General features: G+C 49.6%; 1 protein-coding gene across 5 annotated transcripts in view; it reads left to right on the top strand.

The window, feature by feature from the left end:
* Positions 1-16,863, top strand: part of NAV2 (neuron navigator 2) — a 691,715-nt gene extending 674,852 nt beyond the window's left edge. For 4 of the 5 annotated variants that reach the window (XM_069471196.1, XM_069471194.1, XM_069471195.1 and 1 more), the window contains 6 exons: positions 884-1,038; positions 1,237-1,308; positions 3,273-3,469; positions 3,682-3,800; positions 9,873-10,076; positions 13,430-16,863. In XM_069471196.1, the coding sequence (XP_069327297.1) occupies positions 884-1,038; positions 1,237-1,308; positions 3,273-3,469; positions 3,682-3,800; positions 9,873-10,076; positions 13,430-13,555 (873 nt within the window). In that variant the 3' untranslated portion in view covers positions 13,556-16,863. The remainder of the gene's footprint in view (positions 1-883; positions 1,039-1,236; positions 1,309-3,272; positions 3,470-3,681; positions 3,801-9,872; positions 10,077-13,429) is intronic. The other variant, XM_069471197.1, reaches the window with a different exon arrangement.
* Positions 16,864-19,190: the final 2,327 nt, after the last annotated feature.

Here is a 19,190-nt window from a genome sequence, read left to right on the forward strand (position 1 = left end):
CAGCTTCTCCATCTGTAAAATAGAGGTAATCGTAGTACCCGCCTCATAGGGTTATTGGAGGGGCTACAGGAGTTCCTGTGTGTAAGGTCCTTGGCGACCTGGCCGGCTCTCAGTGATACCAACTGTCATTATGATGCAGTAACGTCAGGCAGTCATTCCGAGTTCTCTAGCAGGTCCTTACCGCACCATTTCTGCCTCGTCCTCTGTTGCCCCATTCTTCTTCCTCTTCCTCTTTTGGCATGTGTCCCTCACCCCAGCACTCTGGGCTGGGCTCTGGTGCCAGCTGAGCCAGTGCCCCACCCATTCTTCAAGGTTAAATTCAAAGCCTTCCCTTTCAACAAGACCTTCCCAGGTCCCCGGTGCATACAGACTCGTGTCCCCTGCGCTGCTCGTTGTGTCTGCCACGGCACTGATCGGCAGGCGTGGGGCCGGCTCCTCTGCTGCTCTGATCAATCGAAGGCATCTGTGCACACGGCTGTCAGGCAGGTGCCACAGAGGGACCGAAATGTATAAGACACCTGCCTTCAGGAGCCTACTGGGAGGCTGGCATAATAAGAAATATCAAGAAAAGTGACATTTCTCGAGAAGTGGTATAAAGCATGCCTGTGTGACTCCACAGTGCTGTGCTCTTGCCCGGGGCTCAAGGTTTTCAGTCCTCCGGTGAATGCCGGCAGGCAGGACCAGGCCTTACTCATCCCCCGCCCACGCCACATCCCCCGAGCACTAAGCCGATGCCCTGTAACAGGCAGGCACACAGAACGTGTTCATAGCACGGCATCTTGAAGGGCCTTTCTGCCTTCGCTGGCCTGGGCGAAGCAAAGGCCCTGAACAGGTGAGTCTTCCCTGGGTGCATTCACCAACTTCTGCTCCCTGCTTTCTGCAGGAACTGCGCCAGTACCTGTCCAACCTTGCCGATCAGTGCAACAGTGAGAACAACGCTGTGGACATGCCCCTGGTTATCATCTTGGACAACCTGCACCACGTCAGCTCTCTGGGCGAGATCTTCAATGGGCTGCTCAACTGCAAGTACCATAAATGGTAAAGGCCAGGCCCGGACCTCACAGCCCCTGGAGAGTGTGCCACCCCCGACGGGGAGCTGTGCACGCACACCGGGGGGCAGGGGAGGCTGCGAGCATCCACTTGCCTAGACACGCAGACACCACAGGCCTCTGTGAGCACCTTGTTCTCTGGCTCGCCCTGGGCTCACAAGCCTTCTTTTCCTTTATTCCCCCACAGCCCTTACATAATCGGCACAATGAACCAGGCTACCTCTTCTACCCCCAACCTGCAGCTTCATCATAACTTCAGGTAAGTTTTTCCTTCCCTTCTCCAATTGCATGTGGCATCCCCAAGAAGGAAAGCAAGAAAGGGAGGATAGAAAAGCCTGTGTTAAGTGTGTGTTCTGTGCTAGGTATTGTTTTAAGTATTTTTTCCCAGCCTAACTCATTTAATCCTCACTTCAGCCTCAAGGAATTACATTTAGCATTCTCAGTTTACAAATGGGGAAACTGAGGCTCGGGGACTTAAGTGACTTTGTGAGGTTGGTGGCAGAGCTGAAATTTGAACCCAGGTCTCTGACTCGGAGCCCTGCTCTGGCAGTGTCAGGGAGGCGGCTCTGGACAGGGGCTGTGGGCACCCTTGCTGCCCCTGCCCGTTACCAACCGCATGTCCGTCTGTCTCCAGTGAATGTGAGCGTGTCTTCCCCTCCCTGCTGCAGCACCATACCGGTGCCCTCTCGCAGCCAGGGCAGAGGGAGGACTGCTCAGCTGAGGTTGCGTGGCTGCGTGCCTTGGCATCGCCAGACACCCTTTGCCCTGCCCTGAATCTCAGCTGACTCCAGCTCTCCGGCCTGGTCTCTCTCCTGGCTGGGACCCCGAGCTCACTTTCACTGGCCACTGCACAGGCATCTCTTAGGGGGATCTATTGAAAGTGGACCTGCATGTCATTGTCAAAGAATGTCGACTCCTCCAGCGCACTGAGAGCGTGCCTCACCTCTGCATTCAGGATGTCCTGGTCTTGTCCATGCTGTCCTGTAAATACCCTTTAAGCCCCGCCCTCCTCCGCTTCCCCCATCACTGCCGCATCATCACCACTGTACCATTGCCATTGTCTTCTAACCAGTACGCCAGGCCATCTGCTGCACCGTGGCAGCCGGCGTGTGCATTCTAGCATACACATCTGACCACTGAACTCTCGTGCTTCAAGTCCTTCAGTGGCTCCCCGCTGCCTGCAGAATGAAATGCACCCTCCTTGGGCTGGCAGGTCAAGTCTAAACTTCAGTTACACTGAACTTCTGGCAGTTTCCCCACATGCCCATGCTGTTTCCCACACCTTCGCAAAGGCTGCAGCCTGCACTCCACCCCCACCCCAGCACCTGCTCCTGCCTTTCCGTACCTACCCGTCAGCCTCCCAGTGTCAGCCTAAACGTCCCCTCCTCTGAGGAGCCTTGCCTGATCGCCATGGGCTTCGTCATCTCATCTGTCCCTTTGCTTGTCTGCCTCGTCCACTAGCCTGTGAGCTCCTGGGGAACAGGACTGTGTCTGAGTCATTGTCGTGGCTCCATAGCACAAGCCTGGCACTAAGCACAGGGGGCAGTTTATCCCAGTGGTTAGAGCTCAGCCTCGAGCCAGACTGTCTTGGTTCTGATCTTAGCTTGTCTGTGAACTAGCTGTTCGATCCTTGACAATTTCCATAACCTGTCTGTGCCTCAGCATTTCTATCTGTAAAATGGGGATGGTGGTACCATCCACATCATAGGGTTACCATGAGGGATTGTGAGTTAATACATATGGACGATGTTTAGAACAGTGTTTGGCACACAGTGAGTCCTATTTTTGTATTAGCATACACAACTTCCGTTTCTAACGTGCTTTGGTTCTTGAGGTTAGAAATCTCCATCAGCATCTTTTTTTTTTTTTAGACAGAGTCTCACTCTGTTGCCTGGGCTAGAGTGCCGTGGCGTCAGCCTAGCTCACAGCAACCTCAAACTCCTGGGCTCAAGCAACCCTTCTGCCTCAGCCTCCTGGGTAGCTGGGACTACAGGCATGTGCCACCGTACCCGGCTAATTTTTTCTATATATATTTTTAGCTGTCCATATAATTTCTTTCTATTTTTAGTAGAAATGGGGTCTCGCGCTTGCTCAGGCTGGTCTCGAACTCCTGAGCTCAAACAATCTGCCTGCCTCGGCCTCCCAGAGTGCTAGGATTACAGGCGTGAGCCACCGCGCCCGGCCTCCATCAGCATCTTGAAAGGCATTTCTGACTTCCCCCAGGTGGGTGCTTTGTGCCAACCACACGGAGCCCGTGAAGGGTTTCCTGGGCCGGTTCCTGAGGAGGAAGCTCATGGAAACGGAGATCAGCGGGCGGGTGCGGAACGTGGAGCTGGTGAAAATCATCGACTGGATTCCCAAGGTCTGGCATCACCTCAACCGCTTCCTGGAGGCTCACAGCTCCTCGGACGTCACCATCGGTAGGTGGGGGGCCAGGTGGGAGAGGGCGGGCTGGCGGGGAGGGGATGCTTCTGGAGCGCTCGCTTCCCAGAGGGCTGTCCTCGGGGCCCCAGCCAGGACAGCGCTTTGCAGGTACAGTCTGCCCTCTGCCTGCCATTGCTCAGAACACCCTTCCCTTGGGGGTGCTCGGACCATGGCTTCGGCTCTAACGTGTTTTCATTGTGTTCCTCAGGCCCCCGGCTCTTCCTGTCATGCCCCATCGACGTGGATGGCTCGAGAGTGTGGTTCACTGACTTGTGGAACTACTCCATTATCCCCTATCTCCTAGAAGCTGTCAGAGAAGGACTCCAGGTGAGAGGCACCTGCTGGCTTCCTCAGAGTTGAGGGGGGCTGTTCCAGGGACCAGATGAGTAGTCTTTATCTCCTCCTTCAGGAATCTGACATGAGGTGACAGTCCCTCACCTGCCAGATCATCAGTCTAGCTCAGTGTAGGAACACTTGGCTGCAAATCCTGGCTCTGCTGCTTATCAGCTGTGTGACCCCAGGCAAGTCGCTTAGCCTCTCTGTGTCTCCGTGCAACATTGATGTTCTCCGCAAAGAGTTGTTGCAAGGATTAAATGACATTATGGCCATAAAGTGCTCAGCATAGTGAGTGCACAAGAAGTAGAACCATATATCTGTGAAGAACTTCACAGTTTACAAAGTGTTCTCCTATCTGCTATTTGGTTCAAGCTCTGGGTTAGTCCTGGGACTTGGACAGAGATTTTTTTTGGTCACCTCCATTTTTTAAGAGAGAAAAATTGAGGCTCAGAGAGAATAAATGACGTGCCTAAGATTATAGAAGTGAAAACCGAAAGATCTGGGATTTGAATCCAGGCCTTCTGGGTCAAATTCTGGGTTCTTAGTCCTTAGGTCCCATGGTACCCCCTCCCCGACATCAGGACCCCTCACAGGTGACTTTGGGGCCCACAGGGCTGCAAGTCCCTCCTGCCTGGCAGCAGTTAAAAAGCACAAATTCTTTACTTCTCACTCAGTCCAGGGTTTAACTAGGAGCTTACCATTAAATTGGAGCTTGGGACAGTTTTATTGTGCCTGGAGGCAGCCTGAGAAGTTCCGTAGGCTTTCAGCACTCACAGGGAGTAATTAGAGTAATTAGCAGGCATCATGCACAGCTGAATAATCCAGGAACCAGTTCTGCAGCCAGGTTTCCAAGGGCGGCTTTGTCTCCTCTGTCCTGGGCAGTGGGAGATACAAGATGCTGTTGTGGGCCTGCAGAGGGTGCAGGAGCTGCGTGTACCCACATACACGTGTGTGACGGTACAACTTAATTGCTTTGGTCTGTGTTTGTCATTTCTGTATATTTGGCTGACCTGGGGAATAGTCAACTGCTTTTTACCTATAATGGTCTTCAGGGGCATTCAGGACAAAAAGAACCTGGGAAGAAGGGTACTGCGCCTCTTGTGACTGGTATGTCATTGAGCTGGAGCATTGATGCTACAAATTCAAACCACTTTGTTGAAATACAAGTGTATTGTGATGGCAGAGGGAAGTATGAGATCAGGCAGTGTTTGGCCGGCCCAAAATCATTAGTTAGCAGTGCTCTTACTGAATGTTGCTTTCTAAAGAAAGTATGAATGATTAGATCTTTGCAGTCGAATCTTCCTAGGTAGATAAAGTTGCAGGCCTGGATAAACTGACCGTAATTTAGTTTCTAATCAGATGGGTCTGTTGTACCACAAACAGCCACCCAGTCCTGCTTATTTGGGGGAGCCAGTGGGAGCATCCCCCACGCTGCATTCTTGCAGTCTGTCTCTCCTGTGTTCTCGACTGGTGGCTTCCAGGGACTGTGATAGGCCCAGTACCTCTGAGAAACCCAAGCTTCTCGAGAGAAGCAGAAGGAATTGCAGGCAGAGGAGGTGCACTGTTTGCCTTTCACCTCCCGCTTGCTTCCTCTGCTCCAATTGTATCTTCTGATCGGGGGTGGGGCGGGGGTGCGTGATCTTAGAGTCACTTGGAAGAACTCTCGCGGGCTCTGCTGAATGAATAAAGGCCTCCCCTGGAGTTATAACCTGGAGGGGAAGCCTGTCCGGCCTCCAGCCTGAGCCGCACGTCAGGAGGCCCCTTGTGGTGACCAACATTTGGCAGTGCCAAGGCCCTGCTCCTTTGGACCTAAACCTAGAAGGCAGCTTTCTGGGCATGGCTGTGAAGATGGGGTGCGCTGGATGGGAAGAGATTTCCTTTCTCATCCTGGACCGTTTGCAGACGGAGTTGATCACAGAGAAGCATTGGCTCTCCTTCCCACCAAAAGCAAGTGAGGCCACAGGTTGAAAGGACCTGGAACAGCCCATCTGGGGCAGGGACAGAGACATGCTACAGTCTCATGAGACTCACCAGTTCAGTGTGAGACAGGAAGATCATTGCTTCCCTGTGCCGTCAGGTCATTTAAAGGACAGTCTTTCACAAGTGTGGAGCAGCAGAGGGAGGCAGCCAGAGTCCACATCCTACCAAGTGGCTCAAAAGCAAGCCACCCCACGCCAACCCTGTGCCCTCATCATCCCGATGGACCCAGGAGACCCCATCGAATCTGCTAATTCATTCGGAAGCCTGCTGTGTTCTTCCTGCCCCTGGGTTTGAAGGAATGTTGGCTGACATTTATTGAGGGCCTGCTAGTTGCCGGGCGGGCGCTGTGCTAGGGGCCTGACACACGGGATCTCATTTAGTTGCAACAGGCCAGTGAGTATCTCCCAGAGGAGGAAACCAAGGCCTGCAGACATCTTGCACCTCACCAAGCACAGAGCACACTCGGCAGGTAGGATGGCACAAGTGTTGCAGCCCGGGATTGCTCCTCGGCTACCTGTGTTATTTTCAGGCTGCCTGAGGACCCACGTAACTCCTCCGAGAAGCCTCAGGTGGCTCAGGGAATGAAGTGTTTTATATGTTGGGGTTACCTATGATTTCCTTTGACAAAAGGATTTTTTCATTCAAAAAATAATTCAAAGTCCCTACTGTCTTTGGTGTTCCTTTGAGCCCATGCCGACTGCGTGCTGGGCCGTGCAGTGCAGGGTCACCCGCTCCTGCCCTCACCCTGGCAGGTGGCCGTGAAGTGAGCACACTGCCGTTCAGAGCAAGTAATCGCTTAGCCAGGGTTATAAGCCAAGTAGAGGTGGGGTCCCTAGACTGGGGACCTGACAGGGCTGCCATGCACCGGGAGCTGGGATTTGGTGGGCACATGAGGAGACCAGCTGCAATCAGGCAGCCCGTTGGACAGGCACATCTGTGCCTGGAGGAAGTGTGGTGTCGCCCTCTAGTGGATGTCAGTTAGCTTTGCAAGCGTAGGCACTGATGTCCTAGGATTAGTATTTGTGTGTGTGCGTGTGCTTGGAGGAGCTTCCTGAATATGTACCTTGACGTGTCCTCGTGTGATATACACGTGTTCCCAGAAGCCCCATGCATCCCGCAGAGTCAGAAGGGTCGCAGTGGCCCAGGTCTTGGCCCCCTGTTGTCCGGTTCCCATTCTTCCTTCCCTGCCTTGGGGAAAGTGCGTGTCTGTCTCTGCTGCTGCCCTCAGGGCCCTGCAGTGGAGCCGAGGAGCTTTGTGATGTTTCCTTGGCTCACCACGGTGCTTACCCAGCCGTTCATCACCCAGACTTGAACACGTCCGTGGCAAGTGGGGAGGCTTGTAAAAATATTTTCTGTTCTTGCAGATGATGTTAGCATGTGCCTAACGTGCATCTGTCTTATGACTCAGTCCGTAGTCTTGTTCCTCTTTGGGAGTTGTCACCGGAAACATTTGCCAAAGTGTCTAATGTCCACAGAGGCCTCCATGCCCAGGGGCAGGCCTGGTGCCTGCAGGAAACGGGAAGGGACTGGGGGTGAGCACGGGGCCATTGGCCAGGTTGTCCAGCCTGCTCCGAGACCCTGGGCGAGCCTCCCGTCTCTGGGCTTCAGGTTCCCCACCTGCAAACTGACAGGTTTGGACTAAAAGAGTGCTTTTTTAGGCTGGTTTCTGTGAAGCTTAAAAGTTCCCCAAACTACTTAGATGGGGTCAGGAATGAAGAGCAAATGTTTGAAAACTGCTGGGCCAGATAATCTCTAAGGACTCGCCGAGCTGCGAGGGTTTCGGGCCCTGTGGTTCTGCAGCCCCGAGTGTCTCTTCCTCTAGGCTGCGGGTGGAGACAGAAGCCGTAGCTGTCAGAGTCGGGGTGGGTCAGCCTCATGTGAAGTCTGGCTTGGGAAGGGCAGCCCGGTGCCATAGGGAAAGCTCTTGGAGGGAGAAGCTTCTAAAAACTGCAGGAGTTTTTCTAATCTGGAACAGCCTTCTTTGGCTGTCCATACCTGGCTTCTGTGTTCTCTTTTGCCCTGACACACACGCACACAGACACGCGTCCCTTCCTGTGATCCCTTCCTGCCTGGACTGGGAGTGCCAGACTGAATTCCCAGGCCTGACACTCACTACTGCCCCAGGCCAAGGAGGATTTAGCAACAGACCGGGCCGGCACGCCAGACGGGAGAGGTGCTGGCATCTGGGAAAACGGCGCAGTCATAGGAGGCTGTGTCTGTCTTGAGTGGAGGAGGAGGCAGCCGCTCATGCAGAGAGATGGGCCCGGCTGGGACGGGGCGGTGGCCTGCGTCCCTGAAAGAAATCACACCTGGAGGCCCGAGGTGGCCCAGGCAAATGTGAGAGAGTGGACAGCGAGCCCGGCACAGGCCAACATGCTGCCGTCCGGTGAACAACCTGGTCTGTGTCTTGCTGCTTCAGATGTGGCTGCGTCCCGTGGCTCGAGCCCAGAGTAGTTCAAAGTGGTGTCAGTCCTGGAGGCGTGGAGAGGGGAAAGGCCTGGACAAGGTCCAGGTTCAAGCCGGGCTCTGCTCTGTCACCTTTCACAACTGGCCTCGATTTCCCCACCTGGGAAATGAGGGGATGGACCTAGGGGGCCCCAGCTTCTTCCACTCAGAAAGATGTCATTTTGTGGGTTCAGAGCTTGCTCTGTTCTGCTGTCGGCACCTTGTTCGGAGTCCCCTCTGCCCCGTGGGGTTCCTGGGAGGCTGGAGAGAGCAGGCAGACGGGCCTGCAGCCAGGCTTGTGTGCAGCCCAGAGCCCACTGCAGCATTGTGGTGCAGGGGTATCCGGTCTTCGTACCCTGAGGCCCCCTGTAGACGGGGGTGCTTTTCAGAACCACAGGTGACACTGCCCTGGCTGTGAGCGCGTGCTGCCATGTGGGCCTCGCGGAGCACACTGGGGGTCCGTGGAATTGGACAGCCTTGGTTTCCATTCCGGCTCCTCTCCTCGCTGGGCCCCTCCTCATCTGTACGTCACAGTAGTAACGCTTCCTCTTGGAGTCACGTGGTGGGTAAACAAGACATTTGTAAAGCACTTGTCACGGTGCCTGGCACACGGTGAGCAGTAAGATGTTAAAGAGGAAAGATAAGAAGACAACACATAGCTGCGTAACATGGAGAGCCTCACGTTGGGAAGTGGCCCAGCCTCGGGTTTTGTTCTTTAAAGACAGTGTATGTTTCTTGAAGTTCCCAGTAAGGGTCATTAAAATCATTTTATCATCGGGTACTAGGCTTAAGAAAAAGAGGTTGGCCTCACAGTTATATAGGGGGAAAAAAGAAAGAAAGAAAAGGAGCCTGGAGGCGTGGTATTGGTCTTATTATAAAATTAAGTGATGACACAGTTTACTGTTTGAAGAGCCAATTAGTTACCATGGACAATTTTGAGAAATGCATGACAGAGGAGAAGCTCTCATAATTCCACTGCCAACATGCAACCTCTGTTAGCAATCAGCTCTTTTGAAAGGGACCAGTGAGTCTATGGAGAGGCTCTGAGAGTGAGAGCCACGTCAAGAAATGGGGTTTTATTGAGCCAGGGCCATTTGCGAGCTCTGTGTGCAGTGTTGATGTCCAGCACCCAGTTTGTGTGGGAGGTATTCTTGGCTGGATACACCCAATGGAGTACTAGAGCTGGCTTGTGAGCGCCTCTTTCCAACTCCACATTCAGTGACATCATGGTGATAATATGAAATTGGCCATGGTGAGAGTATTTACACCATGGAAATTGGCAAATGCTTCAAATCAGATGGTTGGTTTTTCCCTGGAGCCAATTTTTCAAATTGGATCACTGTGGCTCAGAGTTTAGGGTTACACGGGGAGTCAGTGGCAGAGCTGGGATGTGAAGTCAGATCAGCCTGACTCCAAAGCCTGCGCTCTTGACCACTCGGTCCTGCTGCCTTTGGTCTTAGCCCCTTGAGCTGTCTGCATCTTGGGTGACTTCCTTAGGCTAGCATTCCGGATATGGAATTACTCCATCAGGGAAGACATAATGCTGAGTATGGGGACTTTTTCAGAAAGCTCCAATATTGGGGCTGCAAGAGAGGTCTTGGCCCACTTTTGGACTGTTCCTTCTTTGCCTGTTTTCAGCTCTATGGAAGGCGTACCCCCTGGGAGGATCCTGCCAAGTGGGTGATGGACACCTATCCATGGGCAGCCAGCCCACAGCAGCACGAGTGGCCTCCCCTGCTGCAGCTGCGGCCTGAGGACGTCGGCTTCGATGGCTACTCCGTGCCTCGGGAGGGGTCGACAAGCAAGCAGGTGCCCCCCAGTGACGCTGAAGGAGACCCGCTGGTGAGTCTCAGCGCCCAGGGCAGCCCACCACTCACTGGGCACTTACTGTGTATCGGGAGTGATGCAAGGCACTTTTGGAATACAAAGGTGACTAAGCCCAGCCTTGCCTTGGAAGGCTGGATCCACCCTAAGATTAGGGCCGTTTTTGTCAATATTTTCTTCCATCGTTTTAGTTTTTCATTAACGCCTTTAACCCCTCTGATATTTTTTCTGATATTAGGTAAAAGGTTAAGAATTTTATTTTTCCTTCTAAATGTTCCTATACCTATTGTCTCTACCCAATTCCTTGCCCTCTGCTTTGTGATGCCACCTTTATGAAGTATTTCGCTGCTCCTTTGATCTCTCCCACTAATAACTGAGCAGAGGAAGAGAGTGCTAAGGGCCAGAAGCCCAAGCCAAATGATGAGGAGTACAGGCAGGGAGCAGTTTGAGGGCAGAAGGGACACAGGGACTCAGGGAGGGCAGAGGAGCCTGAACACAGATCCCACAGCCAGTGAGATGAGTGAAGTCTTTATGCTGCTTAAGCTTATTTACTCTGCCATTGCTAGATCAATAGAGGCCTTCCTTTTTTTTTTTTTTTTTTTTTGAGACAGAGTCTTACTCTGTCGCCCCAGCTAGAGTGCAGTGGTGTCACCATAGCTCACTGCAACCTCAAACTCCTGGGCTCAAGTCATCCTCCTGCCTCAGCCTCCCAAGGAGCAAGGACTACAGGCACATGCCATGACATCTGGCTAATCTTTCTATATTTAGTAGAGATGGGGTCTTGCTCTTGCTCAGGCTGGTCTCAAACTCCTTTAAGAAGTTACTGGCACCTGGGCCAGTAACAAGAGCATTTCTGGCCGGGCGCGGTGGCTCACGCCTGTAATCCTAGCACTCTGGGAGGCCGAGGCGGGTGGATTGCTCAAGGTCAGGAGTTCGAGACCAGCCTGAGCGAGACCCCGTCTCTACTAAAAATAGAAACACATTATATGGACACCTAAAAATCTATATAGAAAAAATTAGCCGGGCATAGTGGCGCATGCCTGTAGTCCCAGCTACTCGGGAGGCTGAGGCAGTAGGATCGCTTGAGCCCAGGAGTTTGAGGTTGCTGTGAGCTAAGCTGACGCCACGGCACTCACTCTAGCCTGGGCAACAAAGTGAGACTCTGTCTCAACAAAAAAAAAAAAAAAAAAAAAAAAAAAAAAAAAAACAAGAGCATTTCTAATGAACTATAATACTCTCTACCAATAGAAGACCCATACTTAGTTGTACCACCAAATTAGACCTAACAAATCAAAAGCCATGAGGAGGAAGCAAATACACCAAAATCTCCCATGGTTAAATGACTATTATCATGCCTTAAATTTAGCCTCAAGCTTCCTTGGCAGCTATGACAAAAAGAAAAACACAACAGAGAATATTTTTCACATTACCTAACAAAACAAAATATTCATAAGAGATGTAGCAGGATTAAAAGACAACTGATTCACTGTTCTATCCCCAGCAGCTCATCGATTCACTAGATTAAAAAAATACTAGGTGATTTGAGTTGTCTGCCATCCTGCTGATTAGTGGGATAGAACCGTGATCCCGCAGAGGATTTTGGCAGGAACTATTCTTTTAAAGGATTCATTGTTTGTGTTGCCATGTGCGAGTGTGCAGTATTTACAACAGTGGTCTTACCGAGGAAAGAAGCGTGCTTTAAACAGCCATTTCTAACATTAACCATTGCTGAAAGCTACAGTCATGGAGGTATTTTTGGTGGGGGCAAGCTCATGAGGTCTTAACTTCATAAAAATAGAATTTAGGGTATCTAGAGAAAAGAATGGCTAGCCCGTCCTTAGACAGTCTTTCCTTAGCCAATATATATTTGTATCACTGATTGGACACAGAGGTGCTTAGGTAAGACCTAGGGTTCTTGGAACAGTGACCCACAATTCTCCTTCCAACCCCTAGATATTTGGTATTTCTCCCGAGTCCTGTTCTGTCTGACTAGCTCTAGTATTTGTTAATCTCTCTCCCTCATGAGCTTGAGACCTTCATGAGAATAGGACTGACTTGTTTTTGTTCTAGAACCATATACTGTGGATATCCTGGGAATGTTTGATGAATTAATACATAACCCCAGGTGCCGAATTGTCCGTTGTACTTCAGCTCCATCTCTCCCCAGCCTGTGGCTGTGCAGATGGACACCAGACGGTGGTGCTCCTGCGGCCTGGCTCATCTGGATGGTCTGCAAGGCAGCCTGAGGGGCAGCTGGCCGGGAAGCGGCCGGATTCTATGCCCATCTGCAGCACACCTGGCTGTAGCTCAGAGAGGCCCTATCTTCCTAACTTCCTTGCTATGTAAAATATAAAATGCATACAATGTATGGTTATAAGTAAAAGTAATTTTTAGTGCCCCTTCCCCACTCCCAAGCAAACAACCAACAGAATGTAAACCAGGAAAGAACCCTGTCTCTAGACTCTTCTCGTTAAGTTAGATGATGATAACATCACATTTATTAAGTACTTACTATGTGCCAAGCCAGCCCCTCTTGTAAGGATTTAATGATACTCATTATGTCATTTTATTCCCTGTAAGATAGGTGCTGCTGTTCTCCCTGTTCTACAGATGGGGAACTGATAGCTGAGAGCCTTTAGGGAACTTGCCCAACGGGCCCTGAATCGTAGCCCAGGCCCCTCCACACTCTGCGTGTAACTGGTGTTCTCCCTCACCTCCCTCACCCCGCTCCGGCTCTGGCAGGAGCTGGAGCCCAGCTGGCTCCAACCCGACCTCTCCCCAGAGCCAGGAGTACAGATGGGCTTGATGCTCAATGAAGCGGGGGAGGAGGGTGCTTTTGTTGCCAGCAGCGCTGATACACGTGTCCCAGGAGCCGGGATGCTTGGCCAGTGTCTTTACTCAATCTGGGACCTGTGCTGGGGTAAGGTGTGCCCCTCCCAAATAAAAAAATATCATTTATGGAGAGCTTTCTATTTAGTTTTCCATGCTCTACATATATTAACTTAGTCCACACCATAATATTGTAGGACAGGTACTATTAGCCACGTTTGACCAATAAAGAAAGAAGCACATCGGGAGGCTGAGGTGGGAGGATCACTTGAGCCCAGGAAATCAAGGTTACAGTGAGATATGATCAAAAAAAAAAAAAAGAAACAGGCACAAAGAGGTTAAGTAACTTGTCCCAAGTTCACGCAGCTAGTAAGTGGAGGAGCCGGGGTTTGAACCCTGGAAGCCTGGTCCTTGCTCTTGTCCCTTGCCCCCCTGATGGGCTGCAAGCCCAGGTGAGCCTGAAGGAGGTGGCACGAGCTTCTCAGAGGCCAGGGTGGGGGCCAGGTAGGCTGAGAGCTGCTCTTGCTTCACTCTTCCCCCAGATGAACATGCTGATGAGACTGCAGGAGGCGGCCAACTACTCCAGCCCCCAGAGCTACGACAGCGACTCCAACAGTAACAGCCATCACGATGACATCCTGGATTCATCCTTGGAGTCCACTCTGTGACGGGGGCCCAGCCGTAGAGCCTGCCTCCTCCTCTTCTCCCTGCCCCCTCCACTTGCATCCTCCACGTCACCCCGAAGATGACTTCCTGAGCCAGCCCCCGGGCGCAGCCTTAGCGCTGCAGGAATACCAAGACCCCTCGTCCTCCAGCCTCGACCTGGGTGCAGGCATCCCGGGCCGGCCGCCTGGGGACCGCTTCCCCACAGTGAGAACTGCACTACCTTCTGTTTTACTTTAATTATTGTTTTTGCCTTGTTGCTGTGACCTCCCTAAGACACTGAAGATACTTCTCGGGAAAGGATCATCACCGTTGAAATGAAAAGCAAAAAAAAAAAAAATAGAACCCACATGAAGCTCTGAAACCAAACAGCATCCTGCCACGAGCTGCCCAGAGACAGAAGAGACTGGAGCAACATTGGAGATGTAGACAGCACGGCCTCCCCTCACACAGACCCCCGGCCTGGGTCTCCCAGCCACGCCAACCCACCCTCGCGGCCACAGAGGGCACTGGTGCTAACCACGGCGCTGGCTTTGGTCCTACTCAACACACTACAGAGCTACGACACAGGGAAACCTTAGGAGAAAATAAATCGTGCTTTATTGTTTTTTTATATGGTGCTCTCCTTACCCGAGAGGTATTTTGCCTGTACTAATTCGAACACCCCTTCAGGTCCATCAGCCCCCAGTGAATCCGTGAGAGCGAGTGAAGGAGTGAGAATGTGAGCGCGCAGATGTGGCTATCATTGCAGAACAGCATGTATCTCTTTCCTTATATATAAATGAATCAGGTTTTTTTTTTCTGCAAACACTGTGTATAGTGAGAATTGTTCTACTTTGGAGAACTGATTATCCCTTTAAAATGAGGTTGAGTTTCTCTCTTTCTGATGCATTGATTTTTTTTTTTTTTTATTGGAAGATTTTTCTTCTCCACTCTCGGTCACAATCAATCCTTTGGTGAAAGCAAGAACCGCAGGAGTTGAGTTTTGGTTTGGTCCTGCTCCGTTCTGGTTTTTAGTTGTCCATCCTCACGGTCCTACACACTCGCCTCCTACTGCTGGGGCTGGGGGTATTTGTGTCCTCGACACGGTGAGCCGTGGACCTTGCCTTTCCTCCTCGTCCTTGAGGGTTGAGCAGACACGTCCACCCCTCAGGCATCCCAGCCCCAACTCCAGGTGGGGTGATGAGGTCACCTCACAACAGACTTGCACTTTCCTCAGAACCAACGTGACGCAGCTCAGCGGGGGTGGGGTGGCTGCTCCCCACCCCCCGCCCCCCCAGAAGCCCCGTCTGGACGAGCCTTGCCTGACCTCTTCGGTGCTGACCTTCCCAAAGTGATGCCTTACTGGTTTTGTACTAACCGTGTTCATGTACATGAGTGTCGTGCCTGCCTGAGGTTAGTTTTTCTTTCTTTTTTTTTTTTTGTTTTCCCCATCGAAACAAACAGGGCTAAAAAGTCATCTACTCATTAGCAGAACTCAAGTTGCTGTGACTTTTCTCATCCAAGAGACTCATCTGTGTTGGGTGCGTGACCATGGGAAAAAGAAAAGGGAAAAAAAAAATCCATTTTTAGGTTCTTATCAGTCTCCAACTAATAACCAGACTGGACGATGATCTTTCTCCTGCAGGAAAAGGCAAAAGTTCCTATTCGCCTGCACAACATCGCTGGTACTTGCCCTAATACAAACCCAGTCTGCTGTGCTTTCAACATACTGGTATTTTCTTTAAAAATGTGGTAAATCTTTGAGTTGTTCATTTCTGTTGTATAAAGAGAATCTTTATCAGACCCCCCTCAAACAGTCAGGGTGTCTCTGTTTTTTCAGGGTTTTATTCCATCTTTTGCATTTCTATTTCTGAAGGGTTGTCTCTTGGGTTTTTTTTTTTTTTTCCCTTGTTTTCTTACCATAAGAGCTTGACCCGAAACTGCTCACTTCACGTTGGATGACACCATGTTCTTCCTCTTCAAAAGGCAGAGGGAGATGGGTCCCACTAACTGGTGAATGGAAAACCTTTCAACGCTATCCCTGCTTTCATCTCAGTAGACTCAGACTATTCTGCTTAGCCTTCGTCAGTCATCTGGGTGTGAGTGTGTCTTGTTCTGTTTTTGTTTCTAATAAAATTTTTAAACCATATATTTAGCCTGTGACCAGGGGGCCAAACCCTGAGACTTCTGAGCAACTGAAGGGTGGCCCTTGTCAACTTGTCTCCCAGCAATGACCTTACACTCTAGTACTGTGAATTTGAGAGGAGGTGAAACTGACTCCTCCTCGTGGGCAGTTTTCCCAGTCACCTTGTGAGTAGACACCTGCCAATATCGTTTGAAACCTTTTGTATTTTTTCCTCGACATCCTCTCCTCTCCCCGCTCCCACAGACTTCCCCCCCACTGGGTCCAGGCTCAGAACCAAGGCCTCGGTGCCTGGTGCAGCCTGATTGGTGAACGGTGATTTCCAGTAGCGTAGCCCTCGTACGACTCACAACTCAGTGCCCTTCCTAAAGTTTCGGGAAGCAGGGTTGTCCAATACGCACGTTTCTTACTTTGGTCATAGTTTTACGTTAGTGTCACTCACATTTGACAAAGTGACTTTGTACTCACTTAGGGCTTTGTCTGAAATGCTTCCATTTTGCCTTTTTCTACAGTTAGGCTGATTTAGAAATGTATGAAATTCTATGCAACATTTATGTTGAGTTAACAATGGAAGCCAAAAGTTTTCTTCCCAAACTGCCAAGAATTATCCAGGCCATAAATGAGATGGGAATACCTTTTAATTTCAGGTTGGTCGGGGGAGGGGTGGGACAAAGAACAAGACTTGCCTAGACCTTTGTTGTACCTTGGGGACTTTGTTATTTTATCATTTGATTCTTCAAAATTCTGTGCATTCAAATTTGATTGTGGCGATTCTACTTCAAAAGGAAAAAATAATCCAAGTTTTTGGATATTCCATGGAAGGTTTGCTGTTTTGATCTAGTTGTTTCCAGTGGAGCGGTTTATGAAATATGTTCTATAAGATGTACATTTTTTCATTGTAACATAGAAATTGTAAATAATTGATTAAAGTGCTGCATTTTGATGAATTTTTTCTAGCCATTTTTAAAGAGAAAACTAGGAATTGAGTATTTTGTGTACGGTATGTTTCCATCCTCCCTCCCCGTCCTCCTTCCCACCCTCCCTATTTAATTTTCATTTGTCATGAGGTTTTTGGATTTGCCAATGATCTGCTGGACATCATGCCCCATGTCATAGAGAATAAAGCTGATGATTGTACCAGTCTTAAATTATTCATGATTCAATAAAATTGATGCTTATTTATTCAGATTAGTGGTTTGGCCTGTCTGTGCTAGAGCAAGTCCTCATCAGAGCTTAATGTCACACCAAGAGGAAGTCACTGTTACCCGGGTGCAGCAACCCTTTGCAGAGCCATCTCTGTCAGTCTGTCATCAACATCCCCCCTCTTCACAGCTTCTCGTCTGTTGCTACAACTCGCGTGGAGCTTGTTAGAAATGCAGAAGTCCAGATCCTCTCAGACTCCGAATCATGGGGGATCGTGTGGAAATGCAGGTTCTGACTCAGCAGGTCTGGGATGGATAGCGCTCAAGATTCTGAGTTTCTGACAATCCCTAGGCAATGCCAATGCTCTGCTCACTGGACCACACTTTGAGTAGCAATAAACATCAGTTTCCAGCCACCCCACCAGTCAACCCCTTAGCATGAAAAATACTCTTTTTAAAATGCATTGCATACCTACTAATTTCCAGATGCTTCCCCAAATAATACAATGCAAAGTGATGCCAGAGAGGTATTCTTAACTTCCATTTTACAAGGGGGAAAAAAAACCAAAATGACTTGCCAAGAAACCTATAGCTAAGAGGTAAGAGGTAAGACAGTTGGAGTTCCAGCCCCATCCTCCAACTCCAAATCCTGCCTTGCCGGGCTGCCCTCTTATCCCACGGGTCTCCTCCCACGCTGCAGCTGACATCCACAGCAGGCGCGGGCAGTAGGAGACGACATCACATCTGCACTTTCAGCAGCAACAACAAAAGATGTAAAGGCTTAGTTTGAAGGGAGTCCTGTGAATTGGCAGTGAAATTGGTTCTACACAGCTCAACTGCTATTGACGTGAAATGTCTGACTCACGGTAATGCACGACAATGGCCTAACAAGGGGGGAGGTGAAGAATCCAGATATTAAGCATGGGCAGTTTTTAGTACCTGCCCAAAAAATAAAGCGACAGTGGTACAATGGTTTAGCACCTAGATGTCCTGAATTCCAAGATTTTCCATGACAAGTATTCTATGCCATTGCTACATGATATATCCTGATGTGACCTAGGAAGTATAATCAGCATACACAAAGGGCATGATGGGCCAGATGGCTTTTTAAAGAGAAAGGAAGGAAGGAAACTGTTTATGTACTTGTGCCAGACATACTGAAAATTTCACTTCATCTCACGTAAGCACAGCGCCTCTAAGAGGTGGGTATAATCATCTGCATTTGGCAGGTGAGGAAACTGAGACTGAGTAATGTTAAATAACTTAGTATATGGTAGAAATGGAATTCTCAGTTTATGTGATTCAAAAACCCATACACTTTCTGCTGCACTGTGCTGCACCCAGCTGAGCTTGGGCTCTGAGCAGAGGATTACATATCCCTTGTGCATTATTTATTGCTGTGCAACAAATTACTCCCAAATTTGGCAGCTTAAAGCAACAAGCATTTTCTCACCATGTCTGTGGATCCCAGGTATGTCTTGGCTGAGTGCTCGGCCTCAGAGTTTCTCAAAAGCCTGAAATCGATGTGTCTTAAATATTTACAAGGAATATTTAAAAGCAAGAACTAGAGAAAGCATCATAATTTAATGGGAAAATGTTGACTTTTTTCATTCAGATTGAGAAACAGCTAAAGATGCCTCTTACCGCCACTTAACACTGTGCTAGAGATCCTAGTCAGTACAGAGTTGCAACAAAAATAAATCATTAGGATTGAAAAGGAAGAAATTAGACTGCCTTTAGTCACAGATAACATTTTGTACTCAGATAAGCCAATTGAATTCACACATAAGTTGTTAGAAGTATAATAAGCTTTTTTTCTTATTTCAGGTTAATAAGCTTTTTAAAATCAGTACACAAAATCAAACATCTAGATGCAGCCAAAAGTTTAAAAAATTAAAAATACTGGCCGGGCGCGGTGGCTCACGCCTGTAATCCTAGCACTCTGGGAGGCCGAGGTGGGCGGATCGTTTGAGCTCAGGAGTTCGAGACCAGCCTGAGCAAGAACGAGACCCCATCTCTACTAAAAATAGAAAGAAATTATATGGACAGCTAAAAATATATATAGAAAAAAATTAGCCGGGCATGGTGGCTCATGCCTGTAGTCCCAGCTACTCGGGAGGCTGAGACAGGAGGATCACTTGAGCTCAGGAGTTTGAGGTTGCTGTGAGCTAGGCTGACGCCACGGCACTCACTCTAGCCTGGGCAACAGAGTGAGACTCTGTCTCAAAAAAATAAAAATAAAAATAAAAAAAAAAATAAAAAATTAAAAATACCAATTTAAAAAAGCAAAAATATCAAATACTTAGGGATAAATGCAGTGAAAGATGTACATGACCGCTATGCAGAAATCTACCAAATATTGTTGAGAGAAAT

The sequence above is a fragment of the Eulemur rufifrons genome, chromosome 6, assembly GCF_041146395.1.
Source record: "Eulemur rufifrons isolate Redbay chromosome 6, OSU_ERuf_1, whole genome shotgun sequence".
NCBI classification, from domain to species: domain Eukaryota; kingdom Metazoa; phylum Chordata; class Mammalia; order Primates; family Lemuridae; genus Eulemur; species Eulemur rufifrons.